Source organism: Trichosurus vulpecula, chromosome 3 (assembly GCF_011100635.1).
Source record: "Trichosurus vulpecula isolate mTriVul1 chromosome 3, mTriVul1.pri, whole genome shotgun sequence".
In the NCBI taxonomy this organism is placed as follows: Eukaryota; Metazoa; Chordata; class Mammalia; order Diprotodontia; family Phalangeridae; genus Trichosurus; species Trichosurus vulpecula.
Window position 1 is genome coordinate 384171639 of NC_050575.1, and position 18079 is coordinate 384189717.

At 44.1% G+C, this 18079-nt stretch overlaps 1 protein-coding gene across 5 annotated transcripts in view; it reads left to right on the top strand.

The window, feature by feature from the left end:
• GSE1 (Gse1 coiled-coil protein) overlaps positions 1–16714 on the top strand; it is a 717997-nt gene extending 701283 nt beyond the window's left edge. For 4 of the 5 annotated variants that reach the window (XM_036750482.1, XM_036750483.1, XM_036750484.1 and 1 more), the window contains 8 exons: positions 631–1229; positions 3787–3899; positions 5601–5871; positions 7734–7847; positions 8893–9255; positions 11785–12066; positions 13805–13908; positions 15872–16714. In XM_036750482.1, coding sequence (XP_036606377.1) covers positions 631–1229; positions 3787–3899; positions 5601–5871; positions 7734–7847; positions 8893–9255; positions 11785–12066; positions 13805–13908; positions 15872–16006 — 1981 coding nt within the window. In that variant the 3' untranslated portion in view covers positions 16007–16714. The remainder of the gene's footprint in view (positions 1–630; positions 1230–3786; positions 3900–5600; positions 5872–7733; positions 7848–8892; positions 9256–11784; positions 12067–13804; positions 13909–15871) is intronic. The other variant, XM_036750485.1, reaches the window with a different exon arrangement.
• Positions 16715–18079: the final 1365 nt, after the last annotated feature.

Consider the following 18079-nt stretch of genomic DNA (forward strand, 5'->3'; position numbering starts at 1 on the left):
TTCTCAGAACAAGCGAGGAGATAGATGAGAGAGAAGAGGCCTAACAGGGGAGATTTCATGTCCACAGATCAAAGGCATACAGATTCCCACTTGGAAAACGTCCCAACCATCCTTTGAAGTGCAGGTGTGATCATCCCCACGTTGTAGATAAGGAAGCCAATGCTCTAAATGATGACGTGCCTTCTCCAGGGTTTCATTGTCAGGCCTTATAAGCCTAGATCCTTTGACACCAGCTTCCTTTCCTGAGAGATAGTTGGGAATGGGATCATGTTGAGAAACTGCCATTGTGGGTTAATGGAAAGAGCTCAATCCATTGCTGGGAGGTGTGAAGCCTGGCTTCAGCTACTAATGAGCTACGTGATCTTAACTAAGTCACTTCCTTCTTCTGGACCTCTTCTCTCGTGTGTGAAAATAGGAAACTGAAATTAGGTGATCTTAAAAGTTTCTTTTTATCAAGTCCAAAACTCTAGATAATGCTTCAAATTGTCAGGTGTTTTAGAAAACATCCACCTGAGCTCCCTTGAGCAGCCCAGGGAGGTAGAGTAGGTATGTGGGCGACGTTCAGGGTGTGTTTGATTTTGGCTCACACAGTACTTATATTTCTTACGGGTCACTCTGTTCTCTCCCCAGACCGGGACCAAATCGTCATGAGCCAAGCAGCCGAGACCAGCCGCAGCACTTTGGAGGGCCCCCGCCCCTCATCTCCCCCAAACCTCAGCACCATCCCATGCCAACCTCACTCTGGAATCCAGTAACCTTGATGGAAAACACCCTGGAACCACGAAGGGTACAAGAAAACCATTCTCTCCATACCCACCCAGCTCCATTTGAGCCCAGCCGACAAGCAATCCCCTTGGTTAAGGTAGAACGAGTTTTCTGCCCTGAGAAGCTTGAAGAGGGGACTCGGAAGAGGGAGGCAAGCTTGGACAAATACCAGCCACTCAGGGAGCCTGGGCCATTGGAACACAGTGGGTTTTCTCACGGGCCCTTCTTGGCTGAACTGGAGAAGTCCACTCAGACCATCCTCAGCCAGCAGAGAGCAGCTCTCCCCCAGCCTGGACAGTTCCCTGACGTGAACCTGCCCCCAAAGCCCAGCTCTCCGTATCGGCCCCAGCTCCCCAGGGGCCCTGACCCCATGTATGTTTACGACGAGTTCTTACAACAGCATCGGAAGCTGGTCAGCAAACTGGACCTGGAGGAGCGCAGGCGGCGGGAAGCCCAAGAGAAAGGTCAGTTCCCTTTCTAGCTCAGTCTCTCCCAGCACAACCCTTCACCTCTGATTCTGGATCCAGAGACCCTTCAGCTCTCTGAGTTGGAAATAGGATCTCCAAGTCAGCCTATTGAAGGGCAGACGATTAGACAAGAGAGGGGGGATGGAGGGGAAACCATGTAGGATTTTAATAAGCCCTGAGTAGTGAGTTCAGATGGCCTCTCTGTAGCTAATTGACACCTGAGTAGACAGACCCCTGGAACCTTTCTGGCCCATCCTCTATGCAAATTGTATTGAAAGCTGAATCAAAGCCTATCTGTAAATCCTTTTCTCCAGACATGCACAATTAATAAATGATGAACTGAGGCTAATAAGATGGTTTTAAATATTAATAGTTCTGCATAATAGGAGGATACAACAACCAGGGGGAGGACCCTTCAAGCAGTGGGGGCTCTGGACCGCCATGACAAACGGCAGAAGCCCTGCAGTGGTCATATCCTTCATTCCTAAACCCCAGCTGGCTGCCCTTCCCATCTGCCTGTCACCACGGGGCTCATGCCCCGTGTTCCCTTCAGTTCCTTCCATAGGGTTGGGGCCATCTTGGCCACTGTCTCTGTTCCCCCCAAAGAGCCAAGAGGAACAGGTGAGCAGGAAGGAGCCCGGGGCTGGAGCCTCAGGGCCTTCGGGATACGCTCTGCTGGGAGCTGGCTGGGTGCACCTGCATAGCTGGTCTGACCAGAAGGAAGAGGCCTTAGAACGCAGTTGTCTCAGCCAGCTCATCGCTGTTATTGTTACAGGGAGCTTGGTGTTCATTCCTTTCGGATGAGGGGAGTGCTAGGGGAGGGAGCTTGGTGGTGTGGAAATAGCACTAGATTGGGAGTCACTGGACCTCGTGTGGATCCAAGTTGTGAGGCCTGTTAACCTCAGAGATCCTAAGCAAGTCAAATCAGTAAGCATTTATTAAACACATACGAAGTGCCAGGCACTGTGCTGCATACTAGGAACAATCTCTGCCTTCAAGGCATTTATACATAAAGGGAAAGTGAAAAGAGGGTGGAATGAGGTGGAAGAGACCATGAAAGGTGCCCAGGTAGGGGCATGGTGAAGGAAGTCCAGGGGAAAGCCCTGGAAGTATAGGAAATGACCCACCTGCTCCCTTCCCCCCTTCAAATGGAAGTTCTGGGAGAAGTCATCCAATCAGGTTTCTGAAGAAGTCCAGAATGGGACAGTCATGGGATCAGATTTAGAGGTGGGGGCCTCAGCTGATCTAGTTGAACTCAGTTTATAAGCCTCCAAGAAGGAGACAGTGAAGCCAGTGTCCTCTTTGTAAGAGCTTTTTAGTGATCTGAAGGGTCACTTCCTGCTATAAATCCTGGGGTTCTTTACTTTGTTTCTAAACCACTGAGTTATTCCTTTAGACTCCTTTGAAGAAGTAGAGGAGGGTCTGAGCTTGGAAGAAAGTCATTTGGGCTGGGTTGAGGGATGTTAGGGAGCAAGAGGAAAGAAATAGATTACAAAAGCTTGAAAGGACCAGACAGGTCTTCAGGTTGGCTTTGAATGCCAGGGCGAGGGATTTGGATGTGGTATGTGAGGGGCCCCAGAACTTCCTGGGTATTGCTCTTCTTACCCTTTTCTGTGCCTCAGACCCTGTGGTCAGTCTGGTACAGCCTGTGGACCCCCGTGAATCATGGTTTTAAATGCATAAAATACATAGGACTACGAAGGAAGACAGTCATTGAAAAGTAGTTATCAGGTTTTTGTGTTTTTAACAAAACACCAAGTTTCTGGACCCCAGGTTAAGCACCCCTACTCTTCAGGTGGCATGCCTAGAAAATATAACATACACTATCCAAGCACCAACCAAGACATCTCAATGAGACAGTCATGAGGGGTAGGAAGGAGCCAAAGCTCCAGGGAACCAGCTCCGAATTCTGCCTCTGCTGCTGAACTAAATGGCCTCGGGCAAGTCACTGCCTTTATTGGGTTCAGTTTCCTTTTCTGTGAAATAGGGAGTTGAATAGTCACTACGGTCCCTTCTAGTTGTGACCATCTGTAATTCTGTAATTAGAGAATGTAATTTCCTGTATGTTAACTGGGACTTTTGAATCTTATGATCATAACTTAACAGAAAAGTGTCTGCCCAATAGCCGTGGGTGAATTAGTGTGTCTGATCATACAGTCCTCAATTCAGAGCCAACAAGTTTTACACACACACACACACACACACACACATACACACACATGAAGGTTTTGTTTCCTGGTGTCCTCTTGGGCTCCTATGTGACTAAAGAGTGGAAAAACAGGCTGGATTTGAAATCAGAGGACTTGGGCTCAGCAGATTCCATCTTTGTCGGTTCCTGCCTGTGTGGCCTAAGGCTAGATACTTAACCTCTGTGGGCCTCAGTTTACCCATATGCAAAATCGAGGGCTTTGACTAGATGTTCTAAGTATATGACTAAATTTTATGACTCTATACTGTGGTCAGGGACCATGCATACCTTAAGCTTTTTAGCTCTAGCAAGTTGCTAGGCACATAGTAGGCACTCAGTAAATCTTCACTCCTTGATTGATTTCAGGCTACTACTATGACCTGGATGACTCTTATGATGAGAGTGATGAAGAAGAAGTCCGGGCCCACCTCCGATGTGTTGCTGAGCAGCCACCGCTCAAGCTGGACACTTCCTCTGAGGTATCTTGGCTCCACTCTTCTCATTCCAGAGTCCCAAATGCTGTGTACGCACTCTTCAGCCAGGTGGTGGTGTTTGGCTAAGTTTTTCTCCCAACTCTTATCTGCCTGTGAGCTTGGTTCTGTCTGGAGCACTCCTCCACATGAAATCCATCTAGCGATTTGACCGCTGGAAAGCCTTGCTGTCATTTTAATGGTGGCATAGTGGCGTGAACCCTAGGCTCAGAATTCAAAGACCACATCCTAGATGGGACCTTGGTCCTCTTCCCTCTTTGAGGGCTTCCTCTGCTGAATGAGGGACTTGGATGTGGTGAGGTTCTACCATCATTTCCAACCATAAATGTATGCATGTGCCCCTGTGACTCTATGCCCTGGCCTTCTGACCTCTTCCACCATTGATACTTCATCTTTTATCCACAAGCAAAATGCCATCAGAAGGATGATGAGAAAACTCAGGGACTTTTCTCACTTACCAGAGAGAGATTTTTGTGACCTACCAGGGTTGGGAAATATTAATCCTTGTGTAATGAAAAGGCCTGAAGGGTGAGAGTAAATTTGTTATTGAATAAGAATGAGGCGTCAAACCTCAAATCTATCACTGCATCTTTTCTCCCTCTTATCTAACCCTTGGCAATGTTCTAGCGTTCAGAGCTTAACAGAAGAGGAAAACAGGTGAATAGTTTGATATGGGGGGAGCCAAGCAGAGGGGGCCCCCTCTAAGTTAGGAATTGTACAGTCTCATGTCCCACAAGTATGTGATTTTGAGGGAGAGGATGGGGGATGTGAAACTGGTCGATTCCTCTTGGTGCAGAAAGATACAACGGGGGAGTGCTGGCCAGGCATGGTAGATGAGACTTAGCGAGGCATAGGAGCAGAGGCTCGGACATGGAATCTCATTCTGACATTGAGCAGATGCCGTCTCTCTCATGACCATGCCCTTGGGGTAAGCAGATTGAGATCTGTGCAAGGCATCCGAATCCCAACAGAGTCCTTGAGTGGATTCCCTGTCAGCCTGCAAGGGGGCTTGCCTTGCTTGCAGGAGCAGTCCTTTGGATCTCCATACCTCCCCTAGGAGCTGGTGATCCTTCCCTTGTCTATTACTTGATGTATAATGGAGTTGGCCTGGGTTTCTCCCATAGGCTATAATCCAATTTTCTTGAGGAAACAATTTTTCCCTTCCTCACTCTCTGTCAATTACAGAGTCAGCCATCAGTGATTCGGGCTTTAAATTGTAATTCTGATGCTTACTAGCTTTTGTACCCATGGGCAAGTCACTTTGGAAAGCTCTTGAGCCTCAGTTTCTGTATTTGTAAAATAGAGATGAGACTATCTGCCATCTACCGGTTACAGGGCAGTTGTGAAGAAAGGCCTTTGTCAATCTCCAGGCATTATGGAAATATGAGCAATTATCATTCCCTCATCCTTTGCCTGGAGGGCAAATGGCATTTTTCACAAATTGTTCACATATGCTTTTTTTTTCTTCTTGTCAGTTATGTTCTCCTGGGGCCTTTCACATGATCGATCCCCACATTTGTGGTTCACTGATGCCTTTTGAAGCTAGCTCACCGTCCCTAGAGTATCTGTGATGTACAGCAGGATTTAGGGTGGTAGGAGGCAGACCAGGCCAGTTATGGTGGAGATGCAGAGTCCTGGGTTGGTTTTTAACTGACTTTGTTTCCATGTCTGGTCACTTCTCCTATTTAGAAGCTAGAATTCCTGCAGCTCTTTGGCCTGACCACCCGACAGCAGAAGGAGGAGTTACTGACTCAGAAGAGGAGGAAGAGGCGTCGGATGCTGAGGGAGCGGAGTCCGTCACCCCCAGCAGTTCAGAATAAACGACAGACCCCTTCCCCCAGGCTCGTGCTCTCCACTCGATACAGCCCTGATGAGATGAACAATAGCCCCAACTTTGAAGAGAAGAAGAGGTTCCTGACCATCTTCCACCTGACTCACATCAGTGCAGAGAAGAGAAAAGGTATAACCCAGAGGCCTTCCCTCTCCACTGTGTCTATCTAGGTCATGGGGTTTGGTGATTCACTCTTTTGAGATGAGATGAGACTGACCAAAACGAATAGCTTATTTTGAGTCAACCATCGGGGCCATTCCTGACTCACAAGTTCTTGGTTTTAGCTCTTAGGTGGGCATATAATCCTCTATCACCTCGGACATGCCTCAGTCTATCTTAGTCTTTAAAGCTCTCCAGTAAGGTAATCCTGTCTACCTCTCAACTTGACACCAATCCTAAATCTTGACTTCTTTTCTCTTTTTCCTCGTCAGTGGAGGTGGAGGGTAGCTGATCATCTTGAAAGATGGCTATTGTGCTAGGTGCCTATGTCGGTCCCTAGAGGTAAACTTGTTAGCAGAGTATCCTTCTCTACTTAGGAGAATGAACGAATGCCCTTCGGTACCAGATCTGTCCATCCATTGTGCTCAGTGGATACAGGCGACCTTCCTTTTCCTGCTAGGCTCCATCAGGCTGAGCTGTTTTCCTTCTTGATGCATCCTCTTGGCTTGTTTCAATGGCTTTTGTTTTCTGAGGGGCAAGATAAGGAGATAATTATCCATTGCTGGCAAAGCCTTCGGAGACCCAGCTATTACTGTGCAGAAACAGAACACTTGAATTTCTGGGATTGTGCCAGAAGGGAACACCACTAGCTTGACCCTCCACCTCTCCCACTACAACCAGAGAGCCAGAGAAAGCAAGTCTTCTACTTGACCCTGAGACATGATGGGTTTTGACACATCAGGTTAGCAGCTAAGGAATGTGGCCAAACAGTTGTTACTGCAAGTACAGCAGAACAGTCCATATTAGACACATACGTGGGCTACAGGCCAGCCTCGCTTTGTTCTTATTCATTTAGCCCTATTTTTGGTTCCTTCCAGTATTTGGTTTGGTTAGTGTTAGCCCAATAATAGCTCTGAAAGAAATCACAGAAGAAGGAAAAAAAACATTCAAAATTCCCTGTGGATCAATCCAAAATTCATTTTCATAACTGTGTTCTTGATTCTTTTTTTAATCAGTAGGCAGGATTTCCCTTCTTTCTTTGAAGGAATAGCAATTCTTCTGTTGAATCATCAACTGTTAAAAGCTAGCCGGGATGTGCCATCAGTGCCCATCAGTAATAACTTCCACTCCCTTTAATTTTGTCAAGAGAAGGCAATATCTCTTTTAGCTGTTTAGTCCTGCTGGCTTCCAGGAGCAAGGCCACTGCCAGTAGGGCTGTATAAATTTCATGGTGTCAGAATTCCCAATAAGGCGGCGCAGAGTCGATCTGAGTCAATCTGCTGGTAGGTGAGCCCTCAAAGGGCCCATGAGTGGAACTTCATTTTGAGTGGTTGTGTAGGAAAATAACAACGCACACAGACACAAATCAAGCTCTGACAGAGTCAGGGTGCACGCTAGAGTGAGGGTTAGGCTTCTTCACTGTGATTTTTATACTACGTTGGGGCCAAAGGCTGTCCAAGGGAAAGGCGTCTTCAGTATCTTAATGTAAATCCATGGATAGACATTCTTTGACTTGGCACTTGCTAAGTCAACACACAGATTGCTTGGAAAGCATCTGATGTACAAGTCCAGGTAGCAGAGAAGAGAGAAACTAGTAATTGGTCAAGAATTCGATTTTTATTACCTTTGCTGCTATAGGTTCCTCTCAGTTGGGAGTTCCTGTGCATTAAACACAAACCTAACACATGATGTTTGGTTTGTTTTTTCTTTCTTGGCTTCCTGTTCTTGGAAAGCTGATCATAGCCCACGGCTATGATTCCCACCTTTCCTCTCTCTCTCTCTCTCCTATATGATGCAACAATCTCGTTAATCCCAGGCTGCTTTTCTCACAGACAAAGAGAAACTTGTTGAAATGCTCCATGCCATGAAACAGAAGACAATGTCGGCAGCAGTGACAGACTCAGTGAAAAACGCTTCGAGGGACAGCCCCATTATCTCCCTGAGCGGTAAGGGGCAGGGCCGGGGAAGGGCAGCCAGCGCTGCCCATAGGATGTGTGGCTTGGCACACTGCCCTGGGCCCCTTCTTCACCTGGAGTCCTACCTCCGTAAGGATGTCATAGCATTCTGTCCTGTTGTCTAAAAGAGCGGGGAAGATTCTTCCCTGCTTCTGTAAGTGATTAAAAACACCAAAGGTCAATGACATTTGACTGGGTCAGTGTCAAGAGAAATGAGGGGCCTCTTGGAGCTTAAGAAGTGAGGACTTTGTGCCCTAGGATGAAGGGCCCACAGACCTTTTTGATTTGAACCAAACGTATAATGCACAAAGGTCTACCTTTTGTCGGGTCAGTTGAGTTGCAATAATTATCCATCTAAAACCACTGGCAACCCTTTAAGCTGGCACAATTGTGTGCCAGTGGATGCCTGTGTAGTTGTTTTCCTCTGTTTAATTTTTTCAACCAAACAAAGGGGACTGTCTGGATTAGTCTTTTCTTTGTCTGCCATGCACCTGTTCTCTTCCACATGGATACTTTGGCTCTCCTCTTCCAGTCTAGATCTTGAGGTATCTCCAGCACTTGGTTTCTAATCTCATCTCTTCTCTTTATTGCTTTACTCACCTTTCAGCTCTGCCAGTTGGAGCAGGTCACCTCACCAGTGCCTTGATCCTGATGCCTCCCTTTCTCTCCTGATACAGTCTTTCTTGACCAGTTTGAATAAAGAGACTCCCCCTTTCCAGGCCATAAATTACCCCCATCCATCCTTCAGACTCTTTTCTTCCTAGAAGTCTGGCCTGAGGCGTAGATTGATCCCTCCCAAAATGAGACTCGGTGCAGCTAATCAAACATCTGTCTTCAGTGAATGAATCCATCTCCATGATCCACTTCATTTCCATCTCTAAGTATTCACTCTGAGTAGCCCCACCCCCCAGGCTGTCCTCTTTAGAAGGTGTGACCTCCTTGGAACTGAGCACCAACTGATATGCTTGGGGCTTCACTGGGGTGTATTGCATCCTATACATGCTTCATGATTTTTCTAAAATTTTGTTTCTGAAAGAGCCGCCAATGCAGCAAGTCCCTGCAGATGCAGATAAACCCATTAGTACCGCAGCTTCCTTATCTGACGCCCCGAAGCCCACAGAGCCTGGAAGACTTGAACAGCTCAGACCCCAGGAGCTCCAGAGAGTTGGGGATCCAGCCTCAGAGAAGGCCAGAATGAGCGAAACCCACGGCGGGAAGAAGAGTTTGAGCATGCTCCATTATGTCCGGGGCTCCCTGTCCAAGGATACCCCCATCCCATTGTCACACAGCGTGAATGGGAAAAACAAGCCTTGGGAAGCCTTCATGGCAGAAGAGTTTGCACACCAATTTCATGAGTCCGTGCTTCAGTCCACCCAGAAGGCCTTGCAGAAGCATAAAGGTAATGAGGACAGATACCACTTGGCAAGAGGCGGGCTAACTCTGCTCTCCTTTGGGACTATGGCAGCTAGAGTTTACACAGCAATGAACCACTTTGTTATAGGTCCTAGAAAACTTTGTCAGGATGTATCACCTGAGCCCATTAACGCTTTCATTTATTGACTCGCTTATCTTCACAGTGAGTCCTTAGCTGGCAAATATTGTTCCCATTTTAGCAGATGGGAACTTAGAGGTACATAAAAGTTGACTTTTAGGGGCAGCTAGGTGGTGCAGTGAGTAGAGCACCAGCCCTGGAGTCAGGAGGACCTGAGTTCAAATCTGGCCTCAGACACTTGACACAAACTAGCTGTGTGACCTTGGGCAAGTCACTTAATCCCAATGGCTCTGCCTTCCTCCCTCCAAAAAAAAAATTTAAAAAGTTCACTTTTACCAGGACTGTATAGACCTGGGCATTGAAGCCAAACCTTAGTCCAGATTTCTGTCTACTAAACTAGGGGCGTGGAGATCTAATTATTCAGTAGCCACGGAAGCAGAGAAAAATTATCATCTAGCAGATGGCCTGGCTATCCCATGCTGTGGAGAGCCTCTAAAATTTTGGTGTTAGAACACTTGAAGAGCTGAGAATTGTGTCAAGCTTTGTTTCTGATTAGTTTTTCTTACTGTGCATTAGTAACTTAGTAATTAGTAATGTGCATTGTGTAGTAGTTTTTTTTTGAAAGCTTAATTTGATTTGAGAAAAAACCTTGATGATCTAGTTCCAGAAGTAAGCTTCAACAAACTCCCGGAGCAAAAATCTCCGGTCTCTAGGACAAAGATATGAACGGTTAGGAAAGAAAAAACCAAGAAAGCAAAGGAAAGCAGGTTTTGTAGGATCTTTGGATTAAATATAGACCTAGAGTGGGGAGGGAATTTGGAGATCATTTGGTCCAACTCCCTCATTTTTCAGAGAGGGAAACTGAGGCCCAGTAATTTATATAAATGACAGAGCCTAGATTCAACCCCCAAATTTGGTGGTCTTTTCACTGCTCCAAGATGGTTTTGTAGTGGTTTTTTTTTTTTTTTTGAATCATTGAGTATTGGGGGAAGAGGGGCAATGAGATGATAAGTAAATTGCTTCGTAAATCTTAAAGTGCTAGATAAAGGCCAGCTATTGTTATTGTAAATTAAAAGAGAATTTTATTAGTGGATGAACCAGTGCAGATAGGTATAAAATCTCTGGCATCAATTTTAAAAAAAGTTAATATATAAAAAAATGCAGTTCTCCAAAAATTTGTTTTTATATTACAAATTCAAAAATTTATATTAAGAATATTATCCTCAAATGGCTCTTCTCCTTTAAAAGGTTACTAACCACTAGTCTGATTGAAAAGGAGGGGGAGGTTTGCCCACTTTTCCTTTAAACTGCCCCTCCCCCCCATACACACACCTGATCTGTCATGGACACGAGTTTTTTTTAACTGCTTTGAAGTGTTTGAAACCACAGTAAGTCTTTCTCATTTCTGGAGATACTTCCTCCCATCATTCTGTGATACACTAAACATGGATATTCTACCTCACTGGTGTGCCAGATAATTTCCAATATTATGACTTTAGTTGTGTGTCCCCAAAGATTCCCTTTTTCCCTTGATAGTCTTGGGTATATTTCTCAGGGCTGCGCAAACTGCTTAATCAGTAGAAAGCCTGCAAGTTTCTGGCTTTCTTTCCCAGAGACCATTCAGTAGGAAGACAGGTACCGCTGAATCACTGAAACCACCACCTTTCAAGGCTGTCTAGGGCTGAATGTCAGCCTTTGGCAGAGTAATCTCAATATGTCAGCCCCAAGCCTCCAAATTTAGGAACTTAGAACTAGCAACTATGAAAACGAGCTCTTCTACGTGGACGTGTCACAATTCCTGATGAACCTAAAACTTAGCTTTCGGTTTTGGATTTAGGGGAAGGCAAATAAATACATCGAATGTGCCCTCCCCCGACGCTGCCGACATGGTCCCATAACAGTAATCACCACTGACAAATCCTCAGCCCTCTAAGGTTTATAGTGCTTTATGTATCTTATCTCATTTGAGCCTCTCAGCAACACTAGGGGAGGCAGGTGTGGTAGATATTTGTAAACACAATTAGATATTATCCCCAGCTTTACAAATGTGTCAGCTCCAAAGAGCTTTAGTAACTGAGGAATGGTCACCCAGAGTTGAACTCGGGACTCTCCAAGTCCGGTGTCCTTCTTACCACTATACAAAGGTGCCTCATCACAGATGAAAGTGATAAGACAGATCCACTGTCAGATGTAGCCTTTTCAGTTGCTCTCATACGTTTGTGCCTGCTTCCCTTTCAATCCCCCTCATGCCAAATAGTGTAGGTAGTGGGGAAGGAGCCAGCTGCTGTGTGTTTGGGATGCCTTGTCTTTGGCCTTATAATCCAGCAAAGCTAATTGGCCCTTCTTTGGAATTGACCCTGGCCTCATTAGCACACTGAGCAGGGAGCCATTGTAACCAGCAGGTGTTCAGCCTCGTGGCTTGTCTCTTTGTTCCAGGAAGTACAACCTTGCTCTCTGCTGAGCAAAACCATAAAGTTGACACCTCCATCCACTATAACATTCCTGAGTTACAGTCCTCCAGCCGGGTATCGATGCCTCAACACAATGGGCAGCAGGAGCCCTCATCTGTGAGGAAGGGCCCCATTTCCCAGGAGCTGGACAGAGACTCGGAGGAGGAAGACAAAGATGAAGATGAAGAAGAAGAGGAGGAAGAAGCCCCCAGACCCAAGTGGCAAGGGATTGAGGCAATTTTTGAAGCTTACCAGGAACACATAGAAGGTCAGTACATAGGATAACTTAAAATTTAGCAAACCATTTGAGGATTCCATTGTATATTTGGGCACACTAATAAATGATAATATTGGTGTCAATAGTACCCAACAAGTATGTAATGCTTTATAGACACAAACCTTTATATATGTGTGTGTGTCATCATATTTAGTGGTAATTTGGAGGTCAGGGAATGCAAATATTTTATAGGTTAGGAAGCCAAAGCCCAGAGAGAGCATATAACTTGCCTATGATCATGTAACTCACAGTAGGGATCGAACCCAGCTCTTGTTCTGACTTCTCATTCTCATGCTTCTTCTGAGTGGATGGATTTCTAATGACAAAACTGGACTCAAATGCCAGAAGTCCTGCATGCTGCCACCATTTTGTATTTTTAGGGTATAACAAGTGATTCCTGACTGATTGCTGTCCAGAAGTCATTCTGTGGGTTTATTCACAGGTAGTTAATGTCAAGCCCTATACTAGAGGGAGTAATGGAGGAGCCCTGAATAAAGGTGGATCCTGCTACCGGCAGGATCTGACAATGCCAAACAACCTGCAGAGAGGGCTTCTAAATATAGTCCAAATCATATGCAACCTGTGTTTTGGGAAGTGACCTAGTTTCACTTCAGCCCCAGATAACCCCGTCTGCTCAATGACCATCCATGCCTCATATCCAAGGGGCCCAGGGGCATTTCCTTTCAGGGCTGGCATCCCATACATGTACCTATACTTAGATGATCTCAAACAACCCTTCTAGCCAGAAAATCTTGTGGCATCCACCCCTCTTCCTGCCAAGTAGATCATGTGATAATAACCACTGAAATACACCTGGAGTTATCCAACCCCCACTTCCAAGGAGAGGTTAGACCCATGTTGGTTTATCAAACAATGAGCTGAAAAACCAGGAAGTACTTAGATCATCCATCTAAGCCCTCCTCACCCTCTCATTTTACAAAGAAGGAAACTGAGAGGTACATGTCCAAATTCACACAGTTATTATCTAATGGCAGGGCTAAGATTAGAACCCAGGGCTTCTAATGCCCAAACTTTTCCTCTTATGACTACAACTCGTCATTCTCAATCAGGCCTATAGAGTCTGATATGGGTGGAGTTTATCATACATTTTTGGAGGAAATAAATAGGAATAAATAGCTGGCCTATACCTGGAAAAAAAAGAAAGAGGAACTACCTGATTGGTCTGTTGATATTCATTTAGGAAGAAAGAGTAGGAAACCTAAATGAATATCAACAGACCAACCAGACCAGAACAGACAGTTCTTCTTTCTTTTTTTTTCCAGGTATAGGACAGCTATTTATTCCCTCCACACAAAATAAATGTTTAAGAAACAAAAGACTCCTAAGGGCACATTGGTAAAGACTTTAAAGAATGATTCAGTAACCCATACTCTCCAAAGGGATTGATACTTAAAACAGGGAGCACTTGGTGGGACTCTTGAATGGTTATTTTGCCTTCACCTCAGCTCTGCACTGTCCAAATGATTCCCTCAGGGTCCATGTCTTCTGGCCATCTAGGGCTTGGATCTTTGTGGTCATCTTTTCTTAGAAGGCTGTGCTTATAGAAACTTCCTTCTTTCTAATTAAAGCTGAGCGCCTTGCCTTCTTTCTCGGGTAGGTGAGCAAGGCTGGTATTTGGCCAAGCAGAACGTGAAAAGAAGCTACTCATTACAGAAGCTTGCTTTTGGTCACTTGATGGCAATAGTGAAAATCTTTTGTCTTCTTGTAGAACAAAACCTGGAAAGGCACGTGTTGCAGACCCAGTGCAGACGGCTGGAAGCCCAGCATTATAGCCTCAGTCTGACAGCAGAGCAGCTCTCACACAGCATGGCGGTGAGTGAGTGCCCAGGCCCAGTGGGCGCGAGGATTCTCCTAGCTCCCACTTACTTTTGTCGCACTTCTTTGGTAACAAAGCACTGGAATCTTTAAAGGATCTTAGCATATAGAACCAGAAGGGTCTTTAAATCAACTGGTCAGTCAGCAAGCATTTATTAAGTGCCTACTAGGTGCTAGGCACTGGTGAAAACAGATACCAAAGTGAGACTTTCCCTGTTCTAAAGGGATTTATGATATGCTAAGAAGGAGTATGCACCATGTTCACAGTTCTATACAGGATTTTTACAAAATACATTCTTTGTGCTAGAGGTGGGATAACGGGTGATGAGGAAAGACGTGATCTAATCCAATCCCCTTATTTTGGAGAGAGAACTAGGACTAGAGAGGGAAAGTGATTGTCCTAGGTCACACAGATATTTCTGAGATTTGAACTCTGCTCTTTGGACTACAAATGCAGGGCTTTCCTTCTTCCATCTTGTTGCCCTTCTCACTTGGTCCCCACAAAGACCCTGCTGTGAGGTAGGTAGTGAAAATGTTCACATCCCTAACAGTAAAGGGGGTGATAAGATGCCTTTTTTTCGCTTGGGTTATTTAAGACCAGGAAGAGCATATGAAAATTTGACTGCTTTGGATTCCTACAGGGACATCCTTACAAGCTGATTGCATTTGGAGCTGCATACACTTTCACCAGTTCATGTTAACCCAACAGTTCAGCAGATGTACCTATGCCTTATAGGTGAACAGTGCTATATTCGGTGTTGAGAGTACAAAAATGAAAATGAAACAAGATCTCTTTGAAGTATAAGCCTAGTAGTATCCCTGGGTCAAAAGATACGTGCAGTTTAGTAACCCAAGGCGTGATTCCAAATTGCTTTCTTGAATGGCTGGGCCAATTCATGGTTCCACCAACGGTGCATTGGTGTCCCAGTTTTACTGCAGCCTCTCTGACATTTGTCATTTTCCTTTTGTGTGTGTGTTAATTAACACTTTGGGAACACTTATTGCTAAAGTAATATACTCCTGTATCGAGTAATGGTGAAGGGAACAGATCATCTCTAGAGTACCCCCCCCCCCCCCATCGTTTACATAACTTACTAGCAATTTGAAAAAATGAGAAATTAAAATTATCTCTATGATATCCATTTTACCATAGAACGCATTGCTAGACATAATACCCCAATGAAGTCAAAGAAAGGTTTGATGTATAGGAAAATAGTAGTTATAGCACTTTTAGTGGCACCCCCTTCATTAGAGAATAGCTAAAACATATTGTAGTATGCGAATGCAGTGGAATATTGCTGTACCATAATAAACGACAAATTCAAAAGAAATAGGAGAAAGCTTGTATGACCTGATGCAGAGAGGAACAGTATACACGCATAACCAGGAAAAAAAATAAAATTAAACCTTGAGAAAAAATTGAGCTGTCGCCCATTTTGCCTGCCCTTTATAACATTCTGAGACACTGCTTAGTTGCTCCAGTGGGTAAAACCAAAGAAATGGAAGTTATGACCCCTGCCTTCAAGATACTCAGTCTCTTTTAGAAAAGGAAGTAGATATATGAAACAACATATGAATCCTTATTCGTTAAAGCCTGGGTGATTAGATATAAGGTGGTTTTCATTATTTATCTATTCTACAAATATTTACTCAGCAACTTTAGGACAGATAAAGCATACAGTGTTCAAACTGAGTGACTCAATGATAGAAAGGGGACAGTAGAACAATAGTGGACATTTTGACTGAAGGTGGTGGTGGTAAGGACAATTATAATGAGGGTTTTGGTTTTTTTTTTGATTGTTTTTGTCTTTGGATAAATACAGGGCTTTTGTTACCTGGCTTTGTTGGCATAGGCTTTAATTATCGAATCGGCATTCGCATTGTTGAGAGAGGAGCTGCAGAGTTTCCCTTACAATATAGAAGTTGTCTTGACAGCAAATTTCTTTTCTGTCTCTAACAGGAATTAAGGAGCCAGAAACAGAAGATTGTTTCAGAAAGGGAGCGACTTCAGGCAGAACTGGATCACTTACGAAAGTGCCTTGCGTTGCCTGCAATGCAGTGGTCTAGGGGTTACTTCAAGGGATATCCCAGGTGACGTTCCCTTGCACTAGGCCGAACATATAGTATAGAAATATTATCTATTTTATTACCTTGAATATTTAATATTTTTCACTGGGAGGTTTGAAGCTTAAAAAAAAAGAAAAAAAGAAAAAGAAATTGAGAATGTGCCATGCATGAAGCAAAGGATTCTGGGATCCAGGAAAAAAACTTAAATCTTGACTTCAATGCAATCGAATCACCTTTATAATTCTGCAAGCAACCCAATTAGGAAGCCCATAGCTTTTGTTTTCTTTTCAAGTTGGTTTTGTTCTCCCCGCCCCTTTATTGTTTTGGCTTTTACATATATATATATACACACACATATATATATATATATATGATGAAGATGAAGGTTTCATTACCAACACTAAAACCCATTCAGTGTCCCAGGAGTGCCCATCTGCACTTGACTGGATCAAACCAATTCTGTATTCTTTCTGTTGCCATGTTAGTACTGAAGAACTGAATTTCTGCTCGGTGAGGATGGGGTTGGCCTCCATCTAGCCCACAAGTAGTATGGCTTTCTTCGGTTGGAGAGGAGATCGGGTGCATTGTAAGTGACAGGATTGTTCATTTCAGTTACTCCAGTAATTACCTTCAGAGCATCATGTCCTGGGAGCAAACAAAGCCACAGTACTTGAGACTTTCCCTAAGGCTTTCCCACTGGAAATGCACTTATCTAAAAATAAAATGAATAAACAAATGGAAGGTACCTTTTTATTATGGGACCGGGAGGGGGGGGTTGAATTGTACAGAACTATACAGATACACACAGATGAACACACACACACACACACACAGACACACAGGCCCACAACATTGTGTTACTGCAGTGGGTTATGTTTTCATACAACACAAATTTTGAGAGAAAAAAAAAGTCAAAAAGGTGCTTCGGCCTTGTACTGTGTATATATATTAAAAAAAACAAAAGTTTTGTATGTTTTTATTACTTTAATTATTGTTATAAAAAGCCTGCCATTTTTAATATGTGGTTTTGGGGGGGTTGGTTTGGGGGTTGGTTTCCTGTTTTGGGGTTTTTTTTTTGTTCTGTTTTTGTTTTTTTGTTTTTGGCAAAAAAAAAAAATCTTGCTTTTAGTGTTTGTACCGCTGCTGGTCAGAACATTAAAATATTGAAGCATTTTAAAGAATTTTTTAAGAGGCAAAGTAAAAGCTTTCCACTGGCGCATATGCTGTCAATTCATTTTCAACTTGTGTTGTACCAGAGAATTCTTTCAAAAGCCATGCATCACTTCTAACCTCCCTCCTTCCCTTCCTCTGTTCTTTTTGTTGTTGTGTTGTTACTGTTTTTTTTCCAGCACTTGGAAAGTAAGTTGCAAATACGACCAGCTGCTATTGAGTGAGGAGGGGATAGTCTGTGTTGGGAACAAGATAAAAATTACTTCTGTGTGTTTTGTGTGTATGTGTGTGTGCGTGCGTGCGTGTGTGTATTTTCTTTTCAGAGACCTTTTCAGGAAGTAAATGTTCTGTGATCTAAATCTATGATGTCTTACAGCAATCTGAGCAGGTGCAAAGTAGAAAACTTTAGCAGCTTCACTTAGATGCAAAGTTTTAAGACCTTTTAAAGAGCCTAAACATAGAGGTAACATAATGTCTGAGCTGAACTCCTCTTCCTTTTTAATGGATACGGGAAGCGCAGGAGGGGCTAGAAACTTGAAGGAGGAACTGACACTGTACAGGACAGGAGAGGGGATTCTTCTATCTTGCCTTAGCCTTGATCTATCTCTGCGTTGTTTGGGTAGATTCACTGTGAATGGGGAAATTATGTCAGAAAGAGGGGTCCCATTCCCAGAGAAAAGAATGTTTTGGGGATATAGAGCAGAGGACGGAGTGGTCTTATTGGTTTGTGATGTTTAAACTTTCCCAGTTAGCTAGTGAGCAGTTGAGTGGCTTGGAATGCTGCTCTTTGATTGGTAAAGGGTGTCCTGATCTTTTCTCAGTATAGATACAGCTTTCTAGCAGATGGCATTAACATGGCTTTATCTGTTCCTACACAGTTTGTTTTGTATGTTTGCCAGGAATCTTCCAGTTATTAGCAAACTCAGACAAA